Source organism: Aquarana catesbeiana, linkage group LG02, assembly GCF_042186555.1.
Source record: "Aquarana catesbeiana isolate 2022-GZ linkage group LG02, ASM4218655v1, whole genome shotgun sequence".
Taxonomy (NCBI): Eukaryota; Metazoa; Chordata; class Amphibia; order Anura; family Ranidae; genus Aquarana; species Aquarana catesbeiana.
The window spans coordinates 518,808,479-518,829,201 of record NC_133325.1 but is presented as its reverse complement, the minus strand read 5'-3'; the positions used below and the strand labels follow the sequence as shown (position 1 = coordinate 518,829,201).

General features: G+C 46.7%; 1 protein-coding gene across 2 annotated transcripts in view; it reads left to right on the top strand.

The window, feature by feature from the left end:
• The window catches only part of CDK18 (cyclin dependent kinase 18), a 476,627-nt gene that overhangs the window by 150,809 nt on the left and 305,095 nt on the right, over positions 1–20,723 (top strand). For both annotated transcript variants that reach the window (XM_073615801.1, XM_073615800.1), the window contains exon 2: positions 20,070–20,208. In XM_073615801.1, coding sequence (XP_073471902.1) covers positions 20,085–20,208 — 124 coding nt within the window. In that variant the 5' untranslated portion in view covers positions 20,070–20,084. The remainder of the gene's footprint in view (positions 1–20,069; positions 20,209–20,723) is intronic.

Sequence of the window (20,723 nt, the reverse complement as noted above, 5' to 3'; positions counted from 1 at the left end):
AACATGCCAGAAAAGTACAAATACCCCCCAAATGACCCCTTTTTGGAAAGAAGACATTCCAAGGTATTTAGAAAGATGCATGATGAGTTTTTTGAAGTTGTCATTTTTTCCCACAATTCTTTGCAAAATCAAGATTTTTTTTTTTCTTTTTCACAAAATTGTCATATTAGCAGGTTATTTCTCACACACAGCATACGCATACCACAAATTACACCCCAAAACACATTCTGCTATTACTCCCGAGTATGGTGATACCACATGTGTGAGACTTTTACATAGCGTGGCCACATACAGAGGCCCAACATGCACGGAGCACCTTCAAGCGTTCTGGAGCACCCAGGCCAATTCTGACATTTCTCTCCTACATGTAAAAATCATCATTTATTTGCTAGAAAATGACATAGAACCCCAAAACATTATATATGTTTTTTAGCAAAGACCCTAGAGAATACAATGGCGGTCGTTGCAACTTTTTATCTTGCACGGTATTTGCGCAGCAATTTTTGGAAAAAAGTTTTGTGCTTTAAAAAAAAACAGTAAAGTTAGCCCAATGTTTTTGCATAATGTGAAAGATGAAGTTATGCCGAGTAAATATATACCTAACATGTCACCCTTCAAAATTGCACACGCTCGTGGAATGGCGCCAAACTTCGCTACTTAAACATCCCCATAGGCAGTGCTTTAAAATATTTTACTGTTACATGTTTTGAGTTACAGAGGAGATCTAGGGTCAAAATTATTGCTCTCGCTCTACCGATCGCAGCGATACCTCACGTGTGGTTTGAACACCATTTTCATATGTGGGCGGGACTTACGTATGCGTTCGCTTCTACATGCGAGCACATGGGGACACGGGGAAAAAAAAGTTGGTTTTTTTTATTGTTCATTTTACTTTATTTATTTTAGTTTGACGCGTATTTCCAAAAAATAATTTTTTTTATCACTTTTATTCCTATTACAAGGAATGTAAACATCCCTTGTAATAGGAATATGGCATGACAGGTACTCTTTACAGTGAGATATGGGGTCAATAAGACCCCACATCTCACCTCTAGGCTGGAAAGCCTGAAATAAAAAAAATTAAAAAAAACGATCCTGGCTTTGATCGTTGCGGTGAGTCGGTAGAAGCACCTGAGGGCAGCGGGAGGGGGGTCGTCCCCTCTCGCCTCCCATAAGAACGATCACGCAGTGGAACAGCCGCTATGATCATTCCTATGGTGTAGGGAATCGCCGGCTGAAAAAGCTGATATCTGAATGATGCCTGTAGCTGCAGGCATCATTCAGATATTCCCGCACAAAGTCAAGGACGTCGTATGACGGGCGGCGGGCGGGAAGTGGTTAAAACGCATTTTTTTTTTTTTTTTAACACAAAGTTGTCCATTTATACAATATTTCTAACACATAGCATGTACATACCAAAAATGACACCCCAAAATAGATTCTCCTACTCCTCCTGAGTACGGCGATACCACATGTGTGAGACTTCCACAGCCTGGCCACATACAGAGGCCGAGTACAACCGAGTATGGCCGAGTATGGCTGAGCATGGCCGAGTATGGCCGAGCATGGCCGAGCATGGCAGAGTATGGCCAAGCATGGCTGCGCATGGCTGGGTATGGCAAAGTATGGCTGGGTATCACCGAGTATGGCAGAGTATGGCAGAGTATGACAGAGTATGGCTGGGTATGGCAGATTATTGCGGGGTATTGCAGAGTATTGCAGGGTATTGCAGAGTATTGTGGTTTATTGCATGGTATTGCAGAGCATTGCAGAGCAGTGCTGGGTATTGCAGGGTATTGCAAGGTAGTGCAGGGTATTGGAGGGTAGTGCATGGTATTGCAGGGTATTGCAGAGTATTGCAGGGTATTGCAGAGTATTGCGGGGTATTGCAGGGTATTGCAATATATTGCAGAGTATTGCGGGGCATTGCAGAGTATTGCAGAGTATTGCGGGGCATTGCAGAGTATTGCAGAGTATTGCGGGGCATTGCAGAGTATTGCAGGGTATTGCAGGGTATTGCAGGGCATTGCAGAGTATTGCAGGGTATTGCAGAGTAGTGCAGGGTATTGCTGAGCATGGGGGGGATGGCTGAGCATGGTGGGATGGATGGATCCATGGATGTGACTGTATTTGTCACTGAGCAGCGCTGTGGGCACTACACATCCAGCCCACAGTGCTGGTGCCATCCGATCCCTCCCCCTCTGTATCGATCGGTACAGAGAGGGGAGAGAGAAACTGACGTCATGACATGACGCTGGTTTGTTTACATGTGATCGCTCCGTCATTTGACGGAGCGATCACGTGGTAAACGGCCGCGACCAGCAGCCATTTACCGGGATCCGTGATGAGGACCTGGCGGTCACGAATGTTCTTGGGTGCGCGCCCCAGGGGGCGGGCAAGAGCAGGATTCTGGGAGGACGTCACCGTACGCCCTCCCAGAGTTATCCAACCGCCCTGCAGCCGTCATTTGGCTGTGGGCCGGTTGGTAACTGGTTAAATATGAATCAACAAGCCATAATAACTACACTATATTACCAAACATATTGGGATGCCTGCCTTTACACACACATGAACTTTAATGGCGTCCCAGTCTTATGCCCCGTACACACGGTCGGATTTTCCGACGGAAAATGTGTGATAGGGCCTTGTTGTCGGAAATTCCGACCGTGTGTAGGCTCCATCACACATTTTCCATCGGATTTTCCGACACACAAAGTTTGAGAGCAGGATATAAAATTTTCCGACAACAAAATCCGTTGTTGGAAATTCCGATCGTGTGTACACAAATCCGACGGACAAAGTGCCACGCATGCTCAGAATAAATAAAGAGATGAAAGCTATTGGCCACTGCCCCGTTTATAGTCCCGTTGTACGTGTTTTACGTCACCGCGTTTAGAACGATCGGATTTTCCGACAACTTTGTGTGACCGTGTGTATGCAAGACAAGTTTGAGCCAACATCCGTCTGAAAAAACCCTAGGATTTTGTTGTCGGAATGTCCGAACAAAGTCTGACCGTGTGTACAGGGCATTAGTCTGTAGGGTTCAATATTGAGTTGACCCACCCTTTGCAGCTATAACAGCTTCAACTCTTCTGGGAAGGTTGTCCACAAGGTTTAGGAGTGTCTAAGGAAATGTTTGACCATTCTTCCAGAAATGCATTTGTGAGGTCAGGCACTGATGTGAACGAGAAGACCTGGCTCGCAGTGTCTGTTCTAATTCATCCAAAAGGTATTCTATGGGGTTGAGGTCAGGACCCTGTGCAGGCCAGTCAAATTCCTCTGCCCCAAACTCACTCATCAATGTCTTTATGGACCTTGCTTTGTGCACTGGTCCAAATCATTTGGTGCAGGGAAGATTATGGTGTGGGGTTGTTTTTCAGGGGTTGGGCTTGGCCCCTTAGTTTCAGTGAAGGGAACTCTTAAGGCGTCAGCATACCAAGACATTTTGGACAATTTCATGCTCCCAACTTGGTGGGAACAATTTAGGGATGGCCCCTTCCTATTCCAACATCACTGCTCACCAGTGCACAAACAAGGACCATAAAAACATGGATGACCGAGTTTGGGGTGGAGGAACTTGACTGGCCTGCACCCCAACCCAATAGAACACCTTTGGGATGAATTAGAGCGGAGACTGCAAGCCACGCCTTCTAGTCTACATCAGTGCCTGACCTCACAAATGTGCTTCTGAAAGAATGGTCAAACATTCCCATAGACACACTCCTAAACCTTGTGGACAGCCTTCCTAGGAGAGTTTAAGCTGTTATAGCTGCAAAGGGTGTGCCAACTCAATATCGAACCCTACGACTAAGACTGGCCATACACCTATAGATTATCTGCAGATTTTCTATGGTTAGATGGAAAAAGTGGGAGATTCCTCCATCCACACAGTTTAGCGAACATGGAGAGATCTGTTGCACATTTTCTATCTAACCATAGAAAATCTGCAGATAATCTATAGGTGTATGGCCAGCTTTAGACTGGGATGCCATTAAAGTTCACATGCATGTAAAGGCAGACTTCCCAATACTTTTGGTAATATAGTGTATTTTCAAACCAAGTTCTGCTGATGGTAAAATCTAAGTTTAGGGTTTTCAGTTCCATAGACCCAATATGAGCAATTTTGCCGTGATCCTGGCATCACTTCCTAGTACATTGTTAGTACTGTAAAACCTTGGTTTGAGAGCGCTTTGCAAGACAAGCTAAATTTTTAAATAAATTTTGACTTGATATACAAGTAGCGTCGTGTCACAACTGAGTATAAAAGAGAAGAGAGGCACCTCTAAGTGGAGCAATATGGTTACATTTAATGAAGGTACAACATTTAGCAACTCACATGGTTGATGATTAAAACAGGCACATCTAATGCCTCGTTTCCACTGAGTGGATCGGTTCGGTTTGGTTCGGTACGGTACGCTATTTTGGGTGTTTCCATTATGAAAGTGGCCCATACAACCGAACCGTTCCATTCAGGGTTCTGCTTCAGATGTGGGGCCATAGAAAATGGAACTGTTCGGTTAGGGCGGAGCTACGATACATTCCACTGGTTGGCTGACAGAAAACCCTCTGCTGTGCTATGCTGAGGCATTTTTTCTAAACCCTGTATGGCCCCTTGTGGTCCCACTTGCAGTGGAAACACTCACCAGAATAGACCGGACCATTCTAGGCCATTCAAACTGTACCGACCCGAACCGATCCGCTCAGTGGAAACAAGGCATAAGAATGCAGGCATCCGGGTAAAGCTGTCCACATAGACCATCCTCAGCACCGCCATCAACGTCGTCCCTTCCACGCTGCGCTCCACGAGTAGTTCAAGCCACGCTTTCAGATCGCTCTACTGCAGGGTAGTCTTCCTGGTCACGATTGCAGACTGACAACGGTGAGAGTCGGGGGGGATGTGGACAGCTTTAACCCGGATGCCTGCATACTTAGATGTGCCTCTTTTAATCATCAGCCATGTGAATTGCTAAATGTTGTACCTTCATTAAATGTTACCATATTGCTACACTTAGAGGCATCTCTCTTCTCTTTTATACTCTGTAGCTCCTGCTGGATTTTGCTTCTAATCCCCTTGTGGAGGTTGCCATTTGTGGATGGACATTTTTATGGTTACACAACCTCACATTGCTATAATCTTTTTATATTGACTATAAACTGAAGGATTTATGAATAAATGGTTGTGGAACGAATCATTTGCGTTTCCATTAATTCTTATGGGCAAATTTGCTTTGATATACAGTATCTCACAAAAGTGAGTACACCCCTCACATTTTTGTAAATATTTTATTCTATCTTTTCATGTGACAACACTGAAGAAATGACACTTTGCTACAATGTAAAGTAGTGAGTGTACAGCTTGTACACTCTTGGGCATGAAGTTCACCAGAGCTTTACAGGTTGCCACTGGAGTCCTCTTCCACTCCTCCATGATGACATCACGGAGCTGGTGGATGTTAGAGACCTTGCACTCCTCCACCTTCCATTTGAGGATGCCCCACAGATGCTCAATAGGGTTTAGGTCTGGAGACGTGCTTGGCCAGTCCATCACCTTTACCCTCAGCAGTGGTTGTCTTGTAGGTGTGTTTGGGGTTGTTATCATGTTGGAATACTGCCCTGCGACCCAGTCTCCGAAGGGAGGGGATCATGCTCTGCTTCAGTAAGTCACAATACATGTTGGCATTCATGGTTCCCTAAATAAACAGTAGCTTCCCAGTGTCGGCAGCACTCATGCAGCTCCAGACCATGACACTTCCACCACCATGCTTGACTGTAGGCAAGACACACTTGTCTTTGTACTCCTCACCTGGTTGCCACCACTCACGCTTGACACCATCTGAACCAAATAAGTTTACCTTGGTTTCATCAGACCACAGGACATGGTTCCAGTATTCCATGTCCTAAGTCTGCTTGTCTTCAGCAAACTGTGGGCTTTCTTGTGCATCATCTTTAGAAGAGGCTTCCTTCTGGGACGACAGCCATGCAGACCAATTTGATGCAGCGTACGGCATATGGTCTGTGCACTGACAGGCTGACCCCCCCACCCCTTCAAACTCTGCAGCAGTGCTGGCAGCACTCATACATCTATTTCCCAAAGACAACCTCTGGATATGACGCTGAGCACATGCACTTAACTTCTTTGCTCGACCAAGACGAGGCCTGTTCTGAGTGGAACCTGTCCTGTTAAACCGCTGTGTGGTCTTGGCCACCGTGCCAAAGGGGTTAAATCCGCCCGCAAAACGCTGCTGGAGTGGCGTTTTGCTGGCGGTATCACAGCGCTGCCGCATTGATTTCAATGGGGAGCAGCAGTGGAGGAGCGGTGAGTTCATCGCTCCAAAGAAGCTGCTGGCAGAACTTTTTGTGTCGCCCTGCCAGTGCACCGCTCCAGTGTGAAAGCCCTCACTGGAGTGAATGGAGCCGCTTCTTTAGGGCGTTTTTCAGGTGCTATTTTTAGCGCTGTAGCGCCTAAAAATGCCCCAGTGTGAAAGGGGCCTAAAAAAAGTCCTGCTATCAGCACCTTTGGAGCAGTGTATAAACCGCTGCTGCCCATTGAAATCAATGGGACAGCGCGGCTATACCGCCGGCAAAACGCCACTGCGGTGGGGCTTTGCGGACTGATTTAACCCCTTTTCGGCCACTAGCGGGGGTTAAAACCACTAGCGGCCGAATACTGCCGGTAAATCAGCGCTACAAATAGCGCTGTTTTAACGCTGCAGCCCGCACCGCCCCAGTGTGAAAGGGCCTAAGGCCCCTTTCCCACGGACAGACCGTTCAGGTCCGCCTCGGACCTGTGGACCTGAACGGACACTCCATAAACCTCTATGGAGGGTCGGATGTCAGTGGTGACATGTCCACTGACATCCGGACCACTCCAATCCGAAAAAGTGTAACGGAGGAAAAACCTATTTCTCCATCCGTCTGCGGATCGGGTGACGACGGACTCTACGGTTCGTCATCATCCGATCCCCCATAGAGGAGAGCGGCACTCTGACAGGCCTGTCCCTGCACAGTGTGCAGAGACAGACCTGTCATCTGCTTGCTTAGCGGGGATCCACGGCGCGATCCCCCGCTGAGCAGAGCGGGCTCCATACACGGACACGTCCGTGTGAAAGAACCCTAAGGCCAACGCCCTTTGTACAAAAAACCACGGGAAAGTTTGTACAAAGTGCCATCCTGTGTATGAGGCTTAAACACCAGAAATTCACGTTTTCATATCTTTAAAGGTCACCATACACTGGCCAATCAGTTAGATCTTCCATAAATTAGATTCAGTGCAAGAGCCTGTTTGATTTTCTACAATTAGAAGTAATTCTTACATCTTCCTATTACCGCTTTAGCCTAATGCTCTCGTTCCATTATTTCAACCCCAAAGTTGCGAGATTTACAATGTGCTTTTTCGGCTTGTTTTCCATTATTGCGACTTGTCATGTCACTTGGGACTGAAAAGTTGCATCACCAGTTCTACCCCATGATTTACAATGAGTACCGTTCATATGTGTGTGACTTCAAGTCGCAGCAACTTCAAAGTAGTCCATGCACTACTTTGGTCCCACTTTGATGCTACTTGAGGTCCATAGACCTCAAAAATACACAGGCATTGCTTCAAGTTTCGGCAAAAAGTTGCGGGAAACTCACGACAAAAAACACACAACTTTGGGCTTGCAATAGTGGAAACCAAGCCTTAATGCCATGTCATGCGACTAGTTCAAAACATCGGAGAAAAAGTCGCACTGAAGTTGGAACAAAGTAGTGCAAGAACTTTTTTTGGAGTTGCACCAATTAGAACGGGGGAACTTTGAAATACATGTGTTTTGACTTGTCCTGCAACTTCACATGTGTCAAGTCGCACAACAACTCGCAGTAGTGGAAAGAGAGCCTAAGGCCAATTGGGACTGAAAAATTGCATCACAAGTTCTACCCCATGATTTACAATGAGTACCGTTCATATGTATGTGACTTGCTTACGCCCATGCGCACATGCCATATACACAGCGGGCACACATCTTTATTACAGAAATCCATATTTGGCATGGAAATTAACCACTTGCTTACTGGGCACTTAAACCCCCCTGCTGTCCAGACCAATTTTCAGTGCTGATGCACTTTGAATGACAATTGCGCGGTCATACTTAGCCAAATGTTGTTTTTTTTTTGTTGTTTTTTTTTTGTTTTTTTTAAGCTCCCACAAATAGAGCATTCTTTTGGTTGTATTTGATCACCTCTGTGTTTTTTTTATTTTGTTCAAAAAAAGAAAAGACAGATTTTTATAAATAATTTTGGATATTTTGATATTAAATTTTGCAAACAGGTAATTTTTCTCCTTCATTTATTTACGCTGATGAGGCGACACAGATTGGCTACACTGATAGGCAACACTGCTTGGGACTGCTGTTGGGCATTGATAGGTGGCACTGGCAGGTGGTACTGGTGGGCACAGATGAGGCAGAATTGCCTCTTCGGGACCAATGTCCCTTGCCCCTAATCCGGTGATCAGCTTTTATTTTTATCCTCATGCTGTCGGCGGCACAACATCTTGAGAAAGAATTTTAAAAATAATGCAGCACAGACAGTTAAATCAAAGCGAACATAAAAACAACAAAAAATGCCAACATAAAAAAAGATTTCATGGTAAAATAACCACCACCCAAAAAAATACAACAAACCAAAGCAACAAATAAATTGCATAAAAACACATCTGTTTTGCAACAACATAACAAACAAAATACAAATAGAAAATACATGTGTTAGAAACTCGATAAGGACACCCATACACTCTCTTGCGCCCCCACAATCTTGGCTCTTTTCAGGGCAAAGTAAAGATTGCTATCTGCAAGCTTTATATAACATAGGTTTGTGTGCTAATGAGGCAATTGCAAACACTTGGACAGTCCATGAAACACACAAAATGCAAGTTCACCCAATGTAGAGAGAACTTAAAAGTGGGTACACCTGTTAAGGATGTGCTTAAATTACTAACCCAAAAAACACACTCTGAGCATGCCCAAAAACTTTCAAGTGCTGTTCACACACAAAAAGCACCACCAAAAAAAAACAAAGTCCCTAAGCATGCCCAGAACAACCCAAATGCAGCTAGCACAAAATAAGCCACCCCCCTGTCCAAAATTAAGCACATCATCCAGCATGCACCAAAATTACAGATGGGACAAAACACCTGTGCAAAAGTTATACAACAAATACCATTGCAGTCTAAGGGAACTGACTTGGTAATTTTACTAGTCCCCACTTGGATGGCTTATCTTCTAGTTATTGGCCTTAAAATGTGTATGGGGCCCAGGTCCCACCCTAAGGGACACATTTCAATGTCACCAATTGGAGAACCCCAAAAACGAAATAAGGAGAAATGCCTTTAAATATGCCAAATTGCTTAAGGGCCAGTTCACACCAATGCAGTCCAGTGCATATTTTATGCATCAAAAATGCATGATTATATGGTTTTCAATGGCATAGTTCACACCAGTGCTTGCAGTTCCAGTGTGTTCCAGTTCCAGAAAAAAAAAGTAGAACATGCTGCATTATTTCTGAACTGTACTGGAAAGCTGTAAAACGCATCAAAAACGCACTGGAATGCACTTGTCCTTATTTAAGGTTAAGAAAAAAGAGGGGGGGAAAAAAAGCACTGGACTGCATCAAAAACGCTCTGGAACGCACTTGTCCTTATTTAAGGTTAAGAAAAACGAGGGGGGAAAAATGCACTGGACTGCAGCAAAAATGCACCAAAAAAGCACTGGGACGCATCAAAAACACACCTACATGCACCAAAAAATGCACTGCAACACACTTGTCCTTATTTAAGGTTAAGAAAAAGGGGGAAAAAAAGCACTGGTCTGCATCAAAAACGTACCAAAAACACACTGGAACGCATCAAAAACACGCATGCAGAAAAGCACCTGAAACGCGTCCGGACTGCGTTTCTATGGTGTGAACTGGCCCTAAGGGCCCTAAGGGCCAGATCACACCATAGAAATGCAGTCCGGATGCGTTCCAGGTGCTTCTCCTGCATACACGTTTTTGATGCGTTTCAGTGCGTTTTTGGTGCTTTTTTGATGCAGTCCAGTGCTTCCCCCCCCCCTTTTTTCTTAAGCTTAAATAAGGACAAGTGTGTTGCAGTGCATTTTTGGTGCATTTAGGTGCATTCCAGTGCGTTTCTGATGCATTTTACAACGTTCCAGTACAGTCCAGTTCATAAAAAATGCAGCATGGTGTACTTTTTTTTTGGGAACTGGAAACGCACTGGAACTGCAAGCACTGGTGTGAACTATGCCGTTGAAAACCATATAACCTACTTTCCATGCATTTTTGATGCAGAAAAAAAACACACTGGACTGCATGTGGTGTGAACTGGCCCTTAAGGAATAAAAGTTATTTAAAACAACTCGCGGCTATAATGAAATGTCAGTCCAGCAATACACATAAAAGTTCATTGATAAAAACAGCATTAAGAAAAAAAACAAAATGAATTAAAAAAAAATGTGTGGGGTTCCCCCGAAATTTCATACCAGGCCCTTCAGGTCTGGTATGGATATTAAGGGGAACCCCGCGCCACAATAAAAAATGGCGTGGGGGTCCCCCTCAAAATCCATACCAGGCTCTTCAGGTCTGGTATGGATTTTAAGGGGAACCCCGCGCCAAAATTAAAAAAAATGGCATGGGGGGTCCCCCTCAAAATCCATACCAGGCCCTTCAGGTCTGGCATGGATTTTAAGGGGAACCCCGTGCCAAAATTAAAAATGTCGGTCTGGCAATACACATAAAAGTTCATTGATAAAAACAGCATTAAGAAGAAAAACAAAATTGATTTAAAAAAAATGTGTGGGGCTCCCCCGAAATTTCATACCAGGCCCTTCAGGTCTGGTATGGATATTAAGGGGAACCCCGCGCCAAAATAAAAAAAAATGGCGTGGGGGTCCCCCTCAAAATCCATACCAGACCCTTCAGGTCTGGTATAGATTTTAAGGGGAACCCCGTGCCAAAATTAAAAAAACAAATGGCGTGGGGGTCTCCCTCAAAAAGTCCATAGCATCAAGCCGAGCAGCGTGCAGAGTCACATCAAGCTGGGCATGTGGAAAGTCCATGGCTTTAAACGGGCAGAGGCACCTCAAGCTGGGCAGCGGGCAGCGACACATCAAGCTGAGCAGCAAGAAGTGGTACATCAAGCCGGGCAGCAGGCACATCGAGCTGGGCAGAGGGCACAGACACAGGCTGGGCAACAGGCACCTCAAGCTGGAGAGCAGGCATAGACATAGCAAGCTTGGCAGCGGGCACAGGCACATCAAGCTGCGTAGTAGGCACGTAAAACTGGGTAGCAGGCACAGGAAAATTAAGCTGGGTAGCAAGCCCAGGCACATCAAGCTGGGCAGCAGGCACGAGCACATCAAGCTGGGCAGCAGGCACGGGCACATCAAGCTGGGCAGCAAGCACATCAAGCTGGGCAGCAGGCACGGGCACATCAAGCTGGGCAGTAGGCACATCAAGCTGGGCAGTAGGCACATCGAGCTGGGCAGCAGGCACATCAAGCTGGGTAGCAGGCACATCAAGCTGGGCAGCAGGCACTGGCACATCAAGCTGGGCAGCAGGCACGGGCACATCAGGCTGGGCAGCAGACAGAGGCACATCAGGCTGGGCAGCAGACAGAGGCACACCAGGCTGGGCAGCAGACCAGGGACACATTAGGCTCGGCAGCAGATAGAGGCACATCAGGCTAGACAGCAGACAGAGGCACATCAGGCTAGGCAGCAGACAGAGGCACATCAGGCTGGGCAGCAGGCTCTGGGTCATCTGGCAGCGCAGCAGGCCCCGGGTCGTCTGGCAGGGCAGCAGGCTCCAGGTCGTCTGGCAGGGCAGCAGGCTCCGGGTCGTCTGGCGGGGCAGCAGGCTCCGGGTCGTCTGGCGGGGCAGCAGGCTCCGGGTCGTCTGGCGGGGCAGCAGGCTCCGGGTCGTCTGGCGGGGTAACAGGCTGGTTAACGGGCACCGGCCTCACAAGCTGGGTAGCTGGCACCGGCTCAGCAAGCTGGGTGACGGGCACCGACTCAGCAAGTCGGATGTCGGGTGCTGGCTTAACAAGCCACGTGACGGGCACCGCTTCAGCAGACTGGGTAGTGGGCACTGGCTCCATAGGCTGAGCAATGGGCACCGGCTCCATAGGCTGGGTAACGGGCACCTGCCCAGCAGGCTGGGTAACGGGCCCTGGTACTTCAGACCAGGAAACGGGCACCAGAACTTCAGACTGGAAAACGGGCACCAGCCCAGCAGGCTGGGTAACGGCACCAGAACTTCGGACCGGGAAACAGCACCGGAACTTCAGGCCGGAACACAGGCATCGGAACTTCAGGCCGGAACACAGGCACCGGGACTTCAGGACGAAACACAGGCACTGGGACTCCAGGCTGAAACACAGGCACTGGGACTCCAGGCTGATACACAGGCACCGGGACTCCAGGCTGGAACACAGGCACCGGGCCTTCAGGCTGGAACACGGGCACCTGAACTTCAGGCTGGACAGCAGGCAGAAGGTTGTCAGGGTTAGGTTCAGTATCATCGGAGGTAGACTGGAGAAAACTGGTAAGGAGGCAGGTTGGGTTACTGGCAGGATCATGTGAGTTGGAAAGAACTTCCGTTTCTTTTTTGGCTTGGCTACTGAAGTCTATAGGTATGGGATGAAGCAGAATGGAGAGGAGGATTGGAATATGACAGGGAAGAGGAAACAGGAGCTAGAGGAAGTTACTGTGGCATTGTAGGCAGCAGAGAAGAGGCAGGTGGATTAAAGGCAGGATAGGTGCAGGGAGTACAAACTGGGTATTGGTATTTGGTGAGAAGCAGAGTATACTGGGCTGCGACTGAGGTTGCCATGGATGATGGGGAAAAAGACATTTGGGCAGGCAGGTGTCTGATGGCAGAGGTGGTTTGTTGTGGGTTGGCTGGGGCTGACTGTAACATATCAGACCATGCTAAGAGTAGTGGTTGCACAAACTGCAGTTTACATTCTGCCTGTCTGACAAGGGCCTGTACAGAATCAACGCACTCTGTTATCACCTGTTGGGAACGGGCTGAGTAGTGTTTAAAAAAGTACGTGGGATCATCTTCCAAACGCCATACCAGAGAAACAACCTGATTAATACTGAAAGGGGGAAAAAATCATAATGGCCCTTTGGAATACAGGGCAGGGCCAACTCTCTACATATTTGAACTAAAGGCTGCACATCCCTAAACAGCAAACAACCCTGATCAACCAGGGAGTGAGCCAAACGCATGATCTCTGGCAGCTGATCACTGATATTTACCACTCTCTGACACCAGCAGAGCATAGTAAACAATCACATAAGAATTCATCTCACAAAAGTAAACAGAACCGAGATGGTTCCTCTGTGCAGCCACTTCTGGTCAGGGATGGCCTTGGTATACTGTCACGTATCAGGTGAGATCAGAACTGTGTGGACCGCAACAGAGGAAACCCAAACGTGATAATAAGTGAAAATATAGTGATTTATTAAGATAAGTGAATGATCTAAACACAACCAGGCCCTTCAGGTCTGGTTGTGTTTATACCAGGCCCTTCAGGTCTGGTATGGATATTAAGGGGAACCCCACGCCAAAATAAAAAAAAATGGCGTGGGGGTCCCCCTCAAAATCCATACCAGACCCTTCAGGTCTGGTATAGATTTTAAGGGGAACCCCGTGCCAAAATTAAAAAAACAAATGGCGTGGGGGTCTCCCTCAAAAAGTCCATAGCATCAAGCCGAGCAGCGTGCAGAGTCACATCAAGCTGGGCATGTGGAAAGTCCATGGCTTTAAACGGGCAGAGGCACCTCAAGCTGGGCAGCGGGCAGCGACACATCAAGCTGAGCAGCAAGAAGTGGTACATCAAGCCGGGCAGCAGGCACATCGAGCTGGGCAGAGGGCACAGACACAGGCTGGGCAACAGGCACCTCAAGCTGGAGAGCAGGCATAGACATAACAAGCTTGGCAGCGGGCACAGGCACATCAAGCTGCGTAGTAGGCACGTAAAACTGGGTAGCAGGCACAGGAACCTTAAGCTGGGTAGCAAGCCCAGGCACATCAAGCTGGGCAGCAGGCACGAGCACATCAAGCTGGGCAGCAGGCACGGGCACATCAAGCTGGGCAGCAAGCACATCAAGCTGGGCAGCAGGCACAGGCACATCAAGCTGGGCAGTAGGCACATCAAGCTGGGCAGTAGGCACATCGAGCTGGGCAGCAGGCACATCAAGCTGGGTAGCAGGCACATCAAGCTGGGCAGCAGGCACTGGCACATCAAGCTGGGCAGCAGGCACGGGCACATCAGGCTGGGCAGCAGACAGAGGCACATCAGGCTGGGCAGCAGACAGAGGCACACCAGGCTGGGCAGCAGACCAGGGACACATTAGGCTCGGCAGCAGATAGAGGCACATCAGGCTAGACAGCAGACAGAGGCACATCAGGCTAGGCAGCAGACAGAGGCACATCAGGCTGGGCAGCAGGCTCTGGATCATCTGGCAGCGCAGCAGGCCCCGGGTCGTCTGGCAGGGCAGCAGGCTCCAGGTCGTCTGGCAGGGCAGCAGGCTCCGGGTCGTCTGGCGGGGCAGCAGGCTCCGGGTCGTCTGGCGGGGCAGCAGGCTCCGGGTCGTCTGGCGGGGCAGCAGGCTCCGGGTCGTCTGGCGGGGTAACAGGCTGGTTAACGGGCACCGGCCTCACAAGCTGGGTAGCTGGCACCGGCTCAGCAAGCTGGGTGACGGGCACCGACTCAGCAAGTCAGATGTCGGGTGCTGGCTTAACAAGCCGCGTGACGGGCACCGCTTCAGCAGACTGGGTAGTGGGCACTGGCTCCATAGGCTGAGCAATGGGCACCGGCTCCATAGGCTGGGTAACGGGCACCTGCCCAGCAGGCTGGGTAACGGGCCCTGGTACTTCAGACCAGGAAACGGGCACCAGAACTTCAGACTGGAAAACGGGCACCAGCCCAGCAGGCTGGGTAACGGCACCAGAACTTCGGACCGGGAAACAGCACCGGAACTTCAGGCCGGAACACAGGCATCGGAACTTCAGGCCGGAACACAGGCACCGGGACTTCAGGACGAAACACAGGCACTGGGACTCCAGGCTGAAACACAGGCACTGGGACTCCAGGCTGATACACAGGCACCGGGACTCCAGGCTGGAACACAGGCACCGGGCCTTCAGGCTGGAACACGGGCACCTGAACTTCAGGCTGGACAGCAGGCAGAAGGTTGTCAGGATTAGGTTCAGTATCATCGGAGGTAGACTGGAGAAAACTGGTAAGGAGGCAGGTTGGGTTACTGGCAGGATCATGTGAGTTGGAAAGAACTTCCGTTTCTTTTTTGGCTTGGCTACTGAAGTCTATAGGTATGGGATGAAGCAGAATGGAGAGGAGGATTGGAATATGACAGGGAAGAGGAAACAGGAGCTAGAGGAAGTTACTGTGGCATTGTAGGCAGCAGAGAAGAGGCAGGTGGATTAAAGGCAGGATAGGTGCAGGGAGTACAAACTGGGTATTGGTATTTGGTGAGAAGCAGAGTATACTGGGCTGCGACTGAGGTTGCCATGGATGATGGGGAAAAAGACATTTGGGCAGGCAGGTGTCTGATGGCAGAGGTGGTTTGTTGTGGGTTGGCTGGGGCTGACTGTAACATATCAGACCATGCTAAGAGTAGTGGTTGCACAAACTGCAGTTTACATTCTGCCTGTCTGACAAGGGCCTGTACAGAATCAACGCACTCTGTTATCACCTGTTGGGAACGGGCTGAGTAGTGTTTAAAAAAGTACGTGGGATCATCTTCCAAACGCCATACCAGAGAAACAACCTGATTAATACTGAAAGGGGGAAAAAATCATAATGGCCCTTTGGAATACAGGGCAGGGCCAACTCTCTACATATTTGAACTAAAGGCTGCACATCCCTAAACAGCAAACAACCCTGATCAACCAGGGAGTGAGCCAAACGCATGATCTCTGGCAGCTGATCACTGATATTTACCACTCTCTGACACCAGCAGAGCATAGTAAACAATCACATAAGAATTCATCTCACAAAAGTAAACAGGTCAGGGATGGCCTTGGTATACTGTCACGTATCAGGTGAGATCAGAACTGTGTGGACCGCAACAGAGGAAACCCAAACGTGATAATAAGTGAAAATATAGTGATTTATTAAGATAAGTGAATGATCTAAACACAACCACCTCCAATATAATACAGTGTGCAACCAACCAACCACAAACAGAGACCCACAAATAATAATTATAAACAGACAGATATATACATAGAATGGGGAATACCGGAATCGTAAACGTAGCCAGGCCAGGGTCATCAACAGGAGATCAGCAGATGGGGACAGGGAACAAACAGGACAAGGAGAGGATGGATGGATCAGGCTGTAAGGCAAAGGTAAGGGTAACAGGATCACAGGAGGGACGGGTACAGGTACAAGGCTCAGCGTTCAGGTACAGGAATCAGGTTCAGAGACAGGATCAGGATCAGGTTCAGGTCTCTCAGGTTCAGGTCAGGGCGCAAGGAAGATACCAAGGCCAAGTGTGTGTGTACTTGACGGGTATTTATACATATCTCCTGCAATCAGGCTAAGGTGATGCCTGATCGCAGGAGATGATGTCGGCTCCACACTGCCAGAAACCACCTGCTGGTGGGCACCAGTACTGCAGACCAAAGATCAAATAGTACCACCAGCAGGAGAGAGCTCCCCTCACAGTTCCAGGCTGTCAGGAGACACCCGTTGGTGGACATCAGTACTGCACGCCAAATGCCTGACAGAGCCATTAGCAGGTGGAACCTTTCCTGACAGATTATCAGGGGAACTTGATTACAAATGATAAGGAGAAGGTGACTAAACTAAATACATTCTTCTCAGTTTTTACAGAGGAAAAGTAGGAGTATAATAATCAAGACTGTATTGTTAATAGCACAATACGGAATGTGCCAATGTGGCTAACAGAACCCAGTGTCTAAAAAAGGCTTGAAAATCTTAACATAAATAAATCACTAGGACCAGATGGCTTACACCCAAAAGTCCTCAAAAAACTTAGCCAGGTTATAGCCAGGCCAGTATTACATGTTAAGGACAGCTTAGTGACTAGAATGATACCAGCTGATTGGCAAAAAAGCCAACTTGGTACCAATATTTACAAAAGGGCCAAGATATTTCCCTGGAAACCACAGACCAGTCAGTCTAACATCAATATTTTGTAACCTATTGGAGGGGACAATAAGGGACTTTATCAAAGAATTTTCTTATAAAAACAGTATCATTAGTAGAAATCAGCCTAGAATTATGAAAGCTCGTTCTTGTCAGACCAATCTGCTAACATTCTTTGAGGAAGTGAGCTGTCATCTAAATAGAGAAACGCCCATGGATGTGGTGTATCTGGACTTTTCCAAAGCATTCAATACAGTTTCCCATAAACACTTAATTTACAAATTGAGGTCTGTTGGCATTGACAATAGTGTATGTATCTGGATATAAAACTGGTTATGCAGGTGCATTCAAAGGGTGGTGATAGATAGCGTATACTCAGGTTATTCTGGTGTTGTGAGCATGGCACCCCGAGGCTCTGTCCTGGGACCAATTCTGTTTAATTTATTCAGAAATGATATAAAGGTAGGTATAAATAGTCTTGGTGTTTGCTGATGATACAAAGCTAAGCAGGGCAGTAACTTTAGGGAGAGAGAGCCTTGACTGATGGGGGCATGGCCAGGGGTGGGACAAGGTGGCTGAGTGGTCAGCAAGGATTGGTTGTTAGGGGGGATGGGGCTGGGCCTGAGCTCAAGAAAAGTTATGCCCCAGAGAATTCTGGGTCTTTCATGGAACGTGTTGGAAGAGCTGCCCACCCTCCCGCCCCAATTTTTTCGTTGGTATGTCACAGCTTGCTGCGGTTTCTTGACCTTGCCAGCATAAAATGGCTGTAATGGGCTATGCCCTGGATGGAAATTGGAAATAGGCGGCCTGTCCAGCACTTATGGTAAGGACAGGCCCCCTTCCTCACTATCAGAATTATGTGCTCACAGTACAACTGTGACTGGCACTAGTTTAATAAGCGTTCACATGTTATGTTTGGACTTAATAAAACTGTGGCCTTGCCCTTTCCAACCTATTGGTTGTAAGTGTGTTTCTTTAATGGATTGAGGGGGCAAGGGGGGGGGAGGTTTTGTCTATACATCCATGTTACAGTAATTGGACCTGGGCCCATTGCGCCTCAGCAGTCAAGTGTCTTTATTCATCGTTACAAACTATGTAACCATATGTATTTTTTTATTAAAATAATACCTGCCAATCCTGCCACGAAGGTCCTCATTCTGCCACTTCCTTTTATAAGAGAACATCTTTTTGTCCCCTTCTCCTAGTTCTGCTTCTGCATTGTAAACTTGACATATGTTTTTCCAATGGAGATTGCAAGTGCCTGTTACCACACACATTGTCCTGCTATCACCAGCAGGAAAGCTGCCTGAAAAATGCAATACAGCCCTACTTGAAGTGCATGCATGTAGACATGCAGTGGCTGTCAATAGGCTGTGGGAGATCAACAGTACTGAGTTGTTAAAACAAAAAAAGGATACAAACAAGTGTTTTACTAAATAAGCACTTTAGTATTAAACAAAAATAGTAGTTATTTGATACACAGCCCTTTGGTAAATGAAATATAATTTGGTTAGGGTTTAATACCCCTACATAAATTATTGGTGCAATGTAGAAAAGCTTTACACAATCTGTTTTTTTGGAACTTTAGTGGACACTGTTAGCAGTCTTTCCTTTCTTTACATGGATATAGCAGGGACTGTGACCCCCCTTTTGTGTTTCACATGGATAGTAAGGTATGGAACGACCTGAAGCAGGTATGTCAACCAATGTATGCAAAAATAGGGTTTACATCCACTTGCTATTGGGATGGTATATTCAGACTGTCAGTTTTTCATTTATTTTAAGCCACTGTTCCTAGAAAAAGATCATTTCCCTTGGCGTGCTATTTATTTCTGTAGGTTTAAATATAGACCTTACAGCTTCAAAGTAAATACAACATGAAAAGTAATGCATTCCTCCAGAAATCTCTGCTTTTCTCCACGTTGGGCAGTTCTTGTGGTTCTATTCAAATGGTTTCTAATAACAAGAATACCTGTTATTAAAATCACCTACAAAACAGATAGACAGTTTGACAGGTTTGGATAACACTAATCACAATGCAATCACGGGTGATAGTCCTAGATTCAAGTTACCTTGTTTTTTTTTTTTTAGATTAGTCTTCCTGTCCATAATTTTAACTTTGTTGGCCTGGCAGTGAAAACTGCATGTAAGCTGGTAATGCGCTATTTATAGGGAAGGGCAGCATGTGAGTGTTTTCAATCTTAACAGAAGGATGGGTTTTGTTTGCTCATATTGGGCGAGATATCCCTGGGAACAAATTGCATTTAAAAAAAGCAGAAGTAGCTGCACCTTAAAGGGAAGGCAGAGGGAACATTAACACTTGCAATGGCTCGGTATGATGGAAAATGTTATTTTTAAACTGACCCTGCTGTAAATTAATAGGATGATAAGAATTTGAGATCAGGTATACAGCACTGTTTAACAAAAGAAAGAATCTTAGCACTTTCTTCACATCTATAAGACGGTGATAAGAGATGCAGCAGATGTAGTCCACCCACATTCTCTCACTCTGCTCCTTTCTTAGCCAGCCTGTATTTCAGTCTTCTACTTGCAGATATCCTTCTCTGAAATATTGATTTATTGTCACCTGTCCTTTTGCGCAAATTTGTTTAATGTATGTAATCTGTCTTTTTTACATACAACCTGTCTCTATTTATAGCCAAATGTTCCTTCTTGGAAAGTTTTCCTCCTCCATTATTCGTTTAAACATTTGTGATTTTCAGAATTATCCCTTGTGCGCATTTCTTAGGGATGTACTTTTATTTATTTTTTTCTTCTTTGTGTTTCCCATGCCTTTACTTCCCATCCTCAGTATCTGTTTCGCATACTGTATTCATTCCTCTTTCCTTTTCTTTGGTCTCTCTCACACTTTTTTCTCTTCTTGCACATGTAGGTTTCCTCTGTCACCATGAACAAGGTGAAGAACTTCAAGCGGCGATTTTCGCTCTCTGTTCCACGAACTGAAACTATTGAAGAGTCTTTAGCAGAGTTTACAGAGCAGTTCAATCAGATAAACAGCCAACATAATGGACGTGAGTACACATGTTACAGATGAACATTCACATGATGATGACTGATTAGGTCATAGCAGATATATGACCAGTTTGTACTCTATGTACTGTATGTCAGTTTTAGTTGTGCAGGGTGCTCTTTAAAAAGAATGTGCCGTAAATATATAAAGCATTTCTTATCTGCTGCCTGTTTATCGCTTAGCAATAAACATCATCTGTTATTATATGAGGGATTAGGGTCCTATATCTGTTGTCTTTTGACAGATGTGGGCAAATGAACCTGTCAGATAGCCTTTCCTGCAGTGCAACAACTATCTGGTTTACAGACCAAAAACAAGTATGCAAATTAGGATTTCAACTTCATTGGCTGTGTTCCAGGTCAGTGACTCAGAAAGTAATGAAGTCAGAGGATCAAAATGATTACCAGCGAAATGGCACTTTCAACTAAGTGCTCAGCAGTGGGAGCCTGGGGACAGGTTTCCCTTTCACTTGCACATTTACCCACCTATAAGACTATGCCACAGTGTTATGCTCAG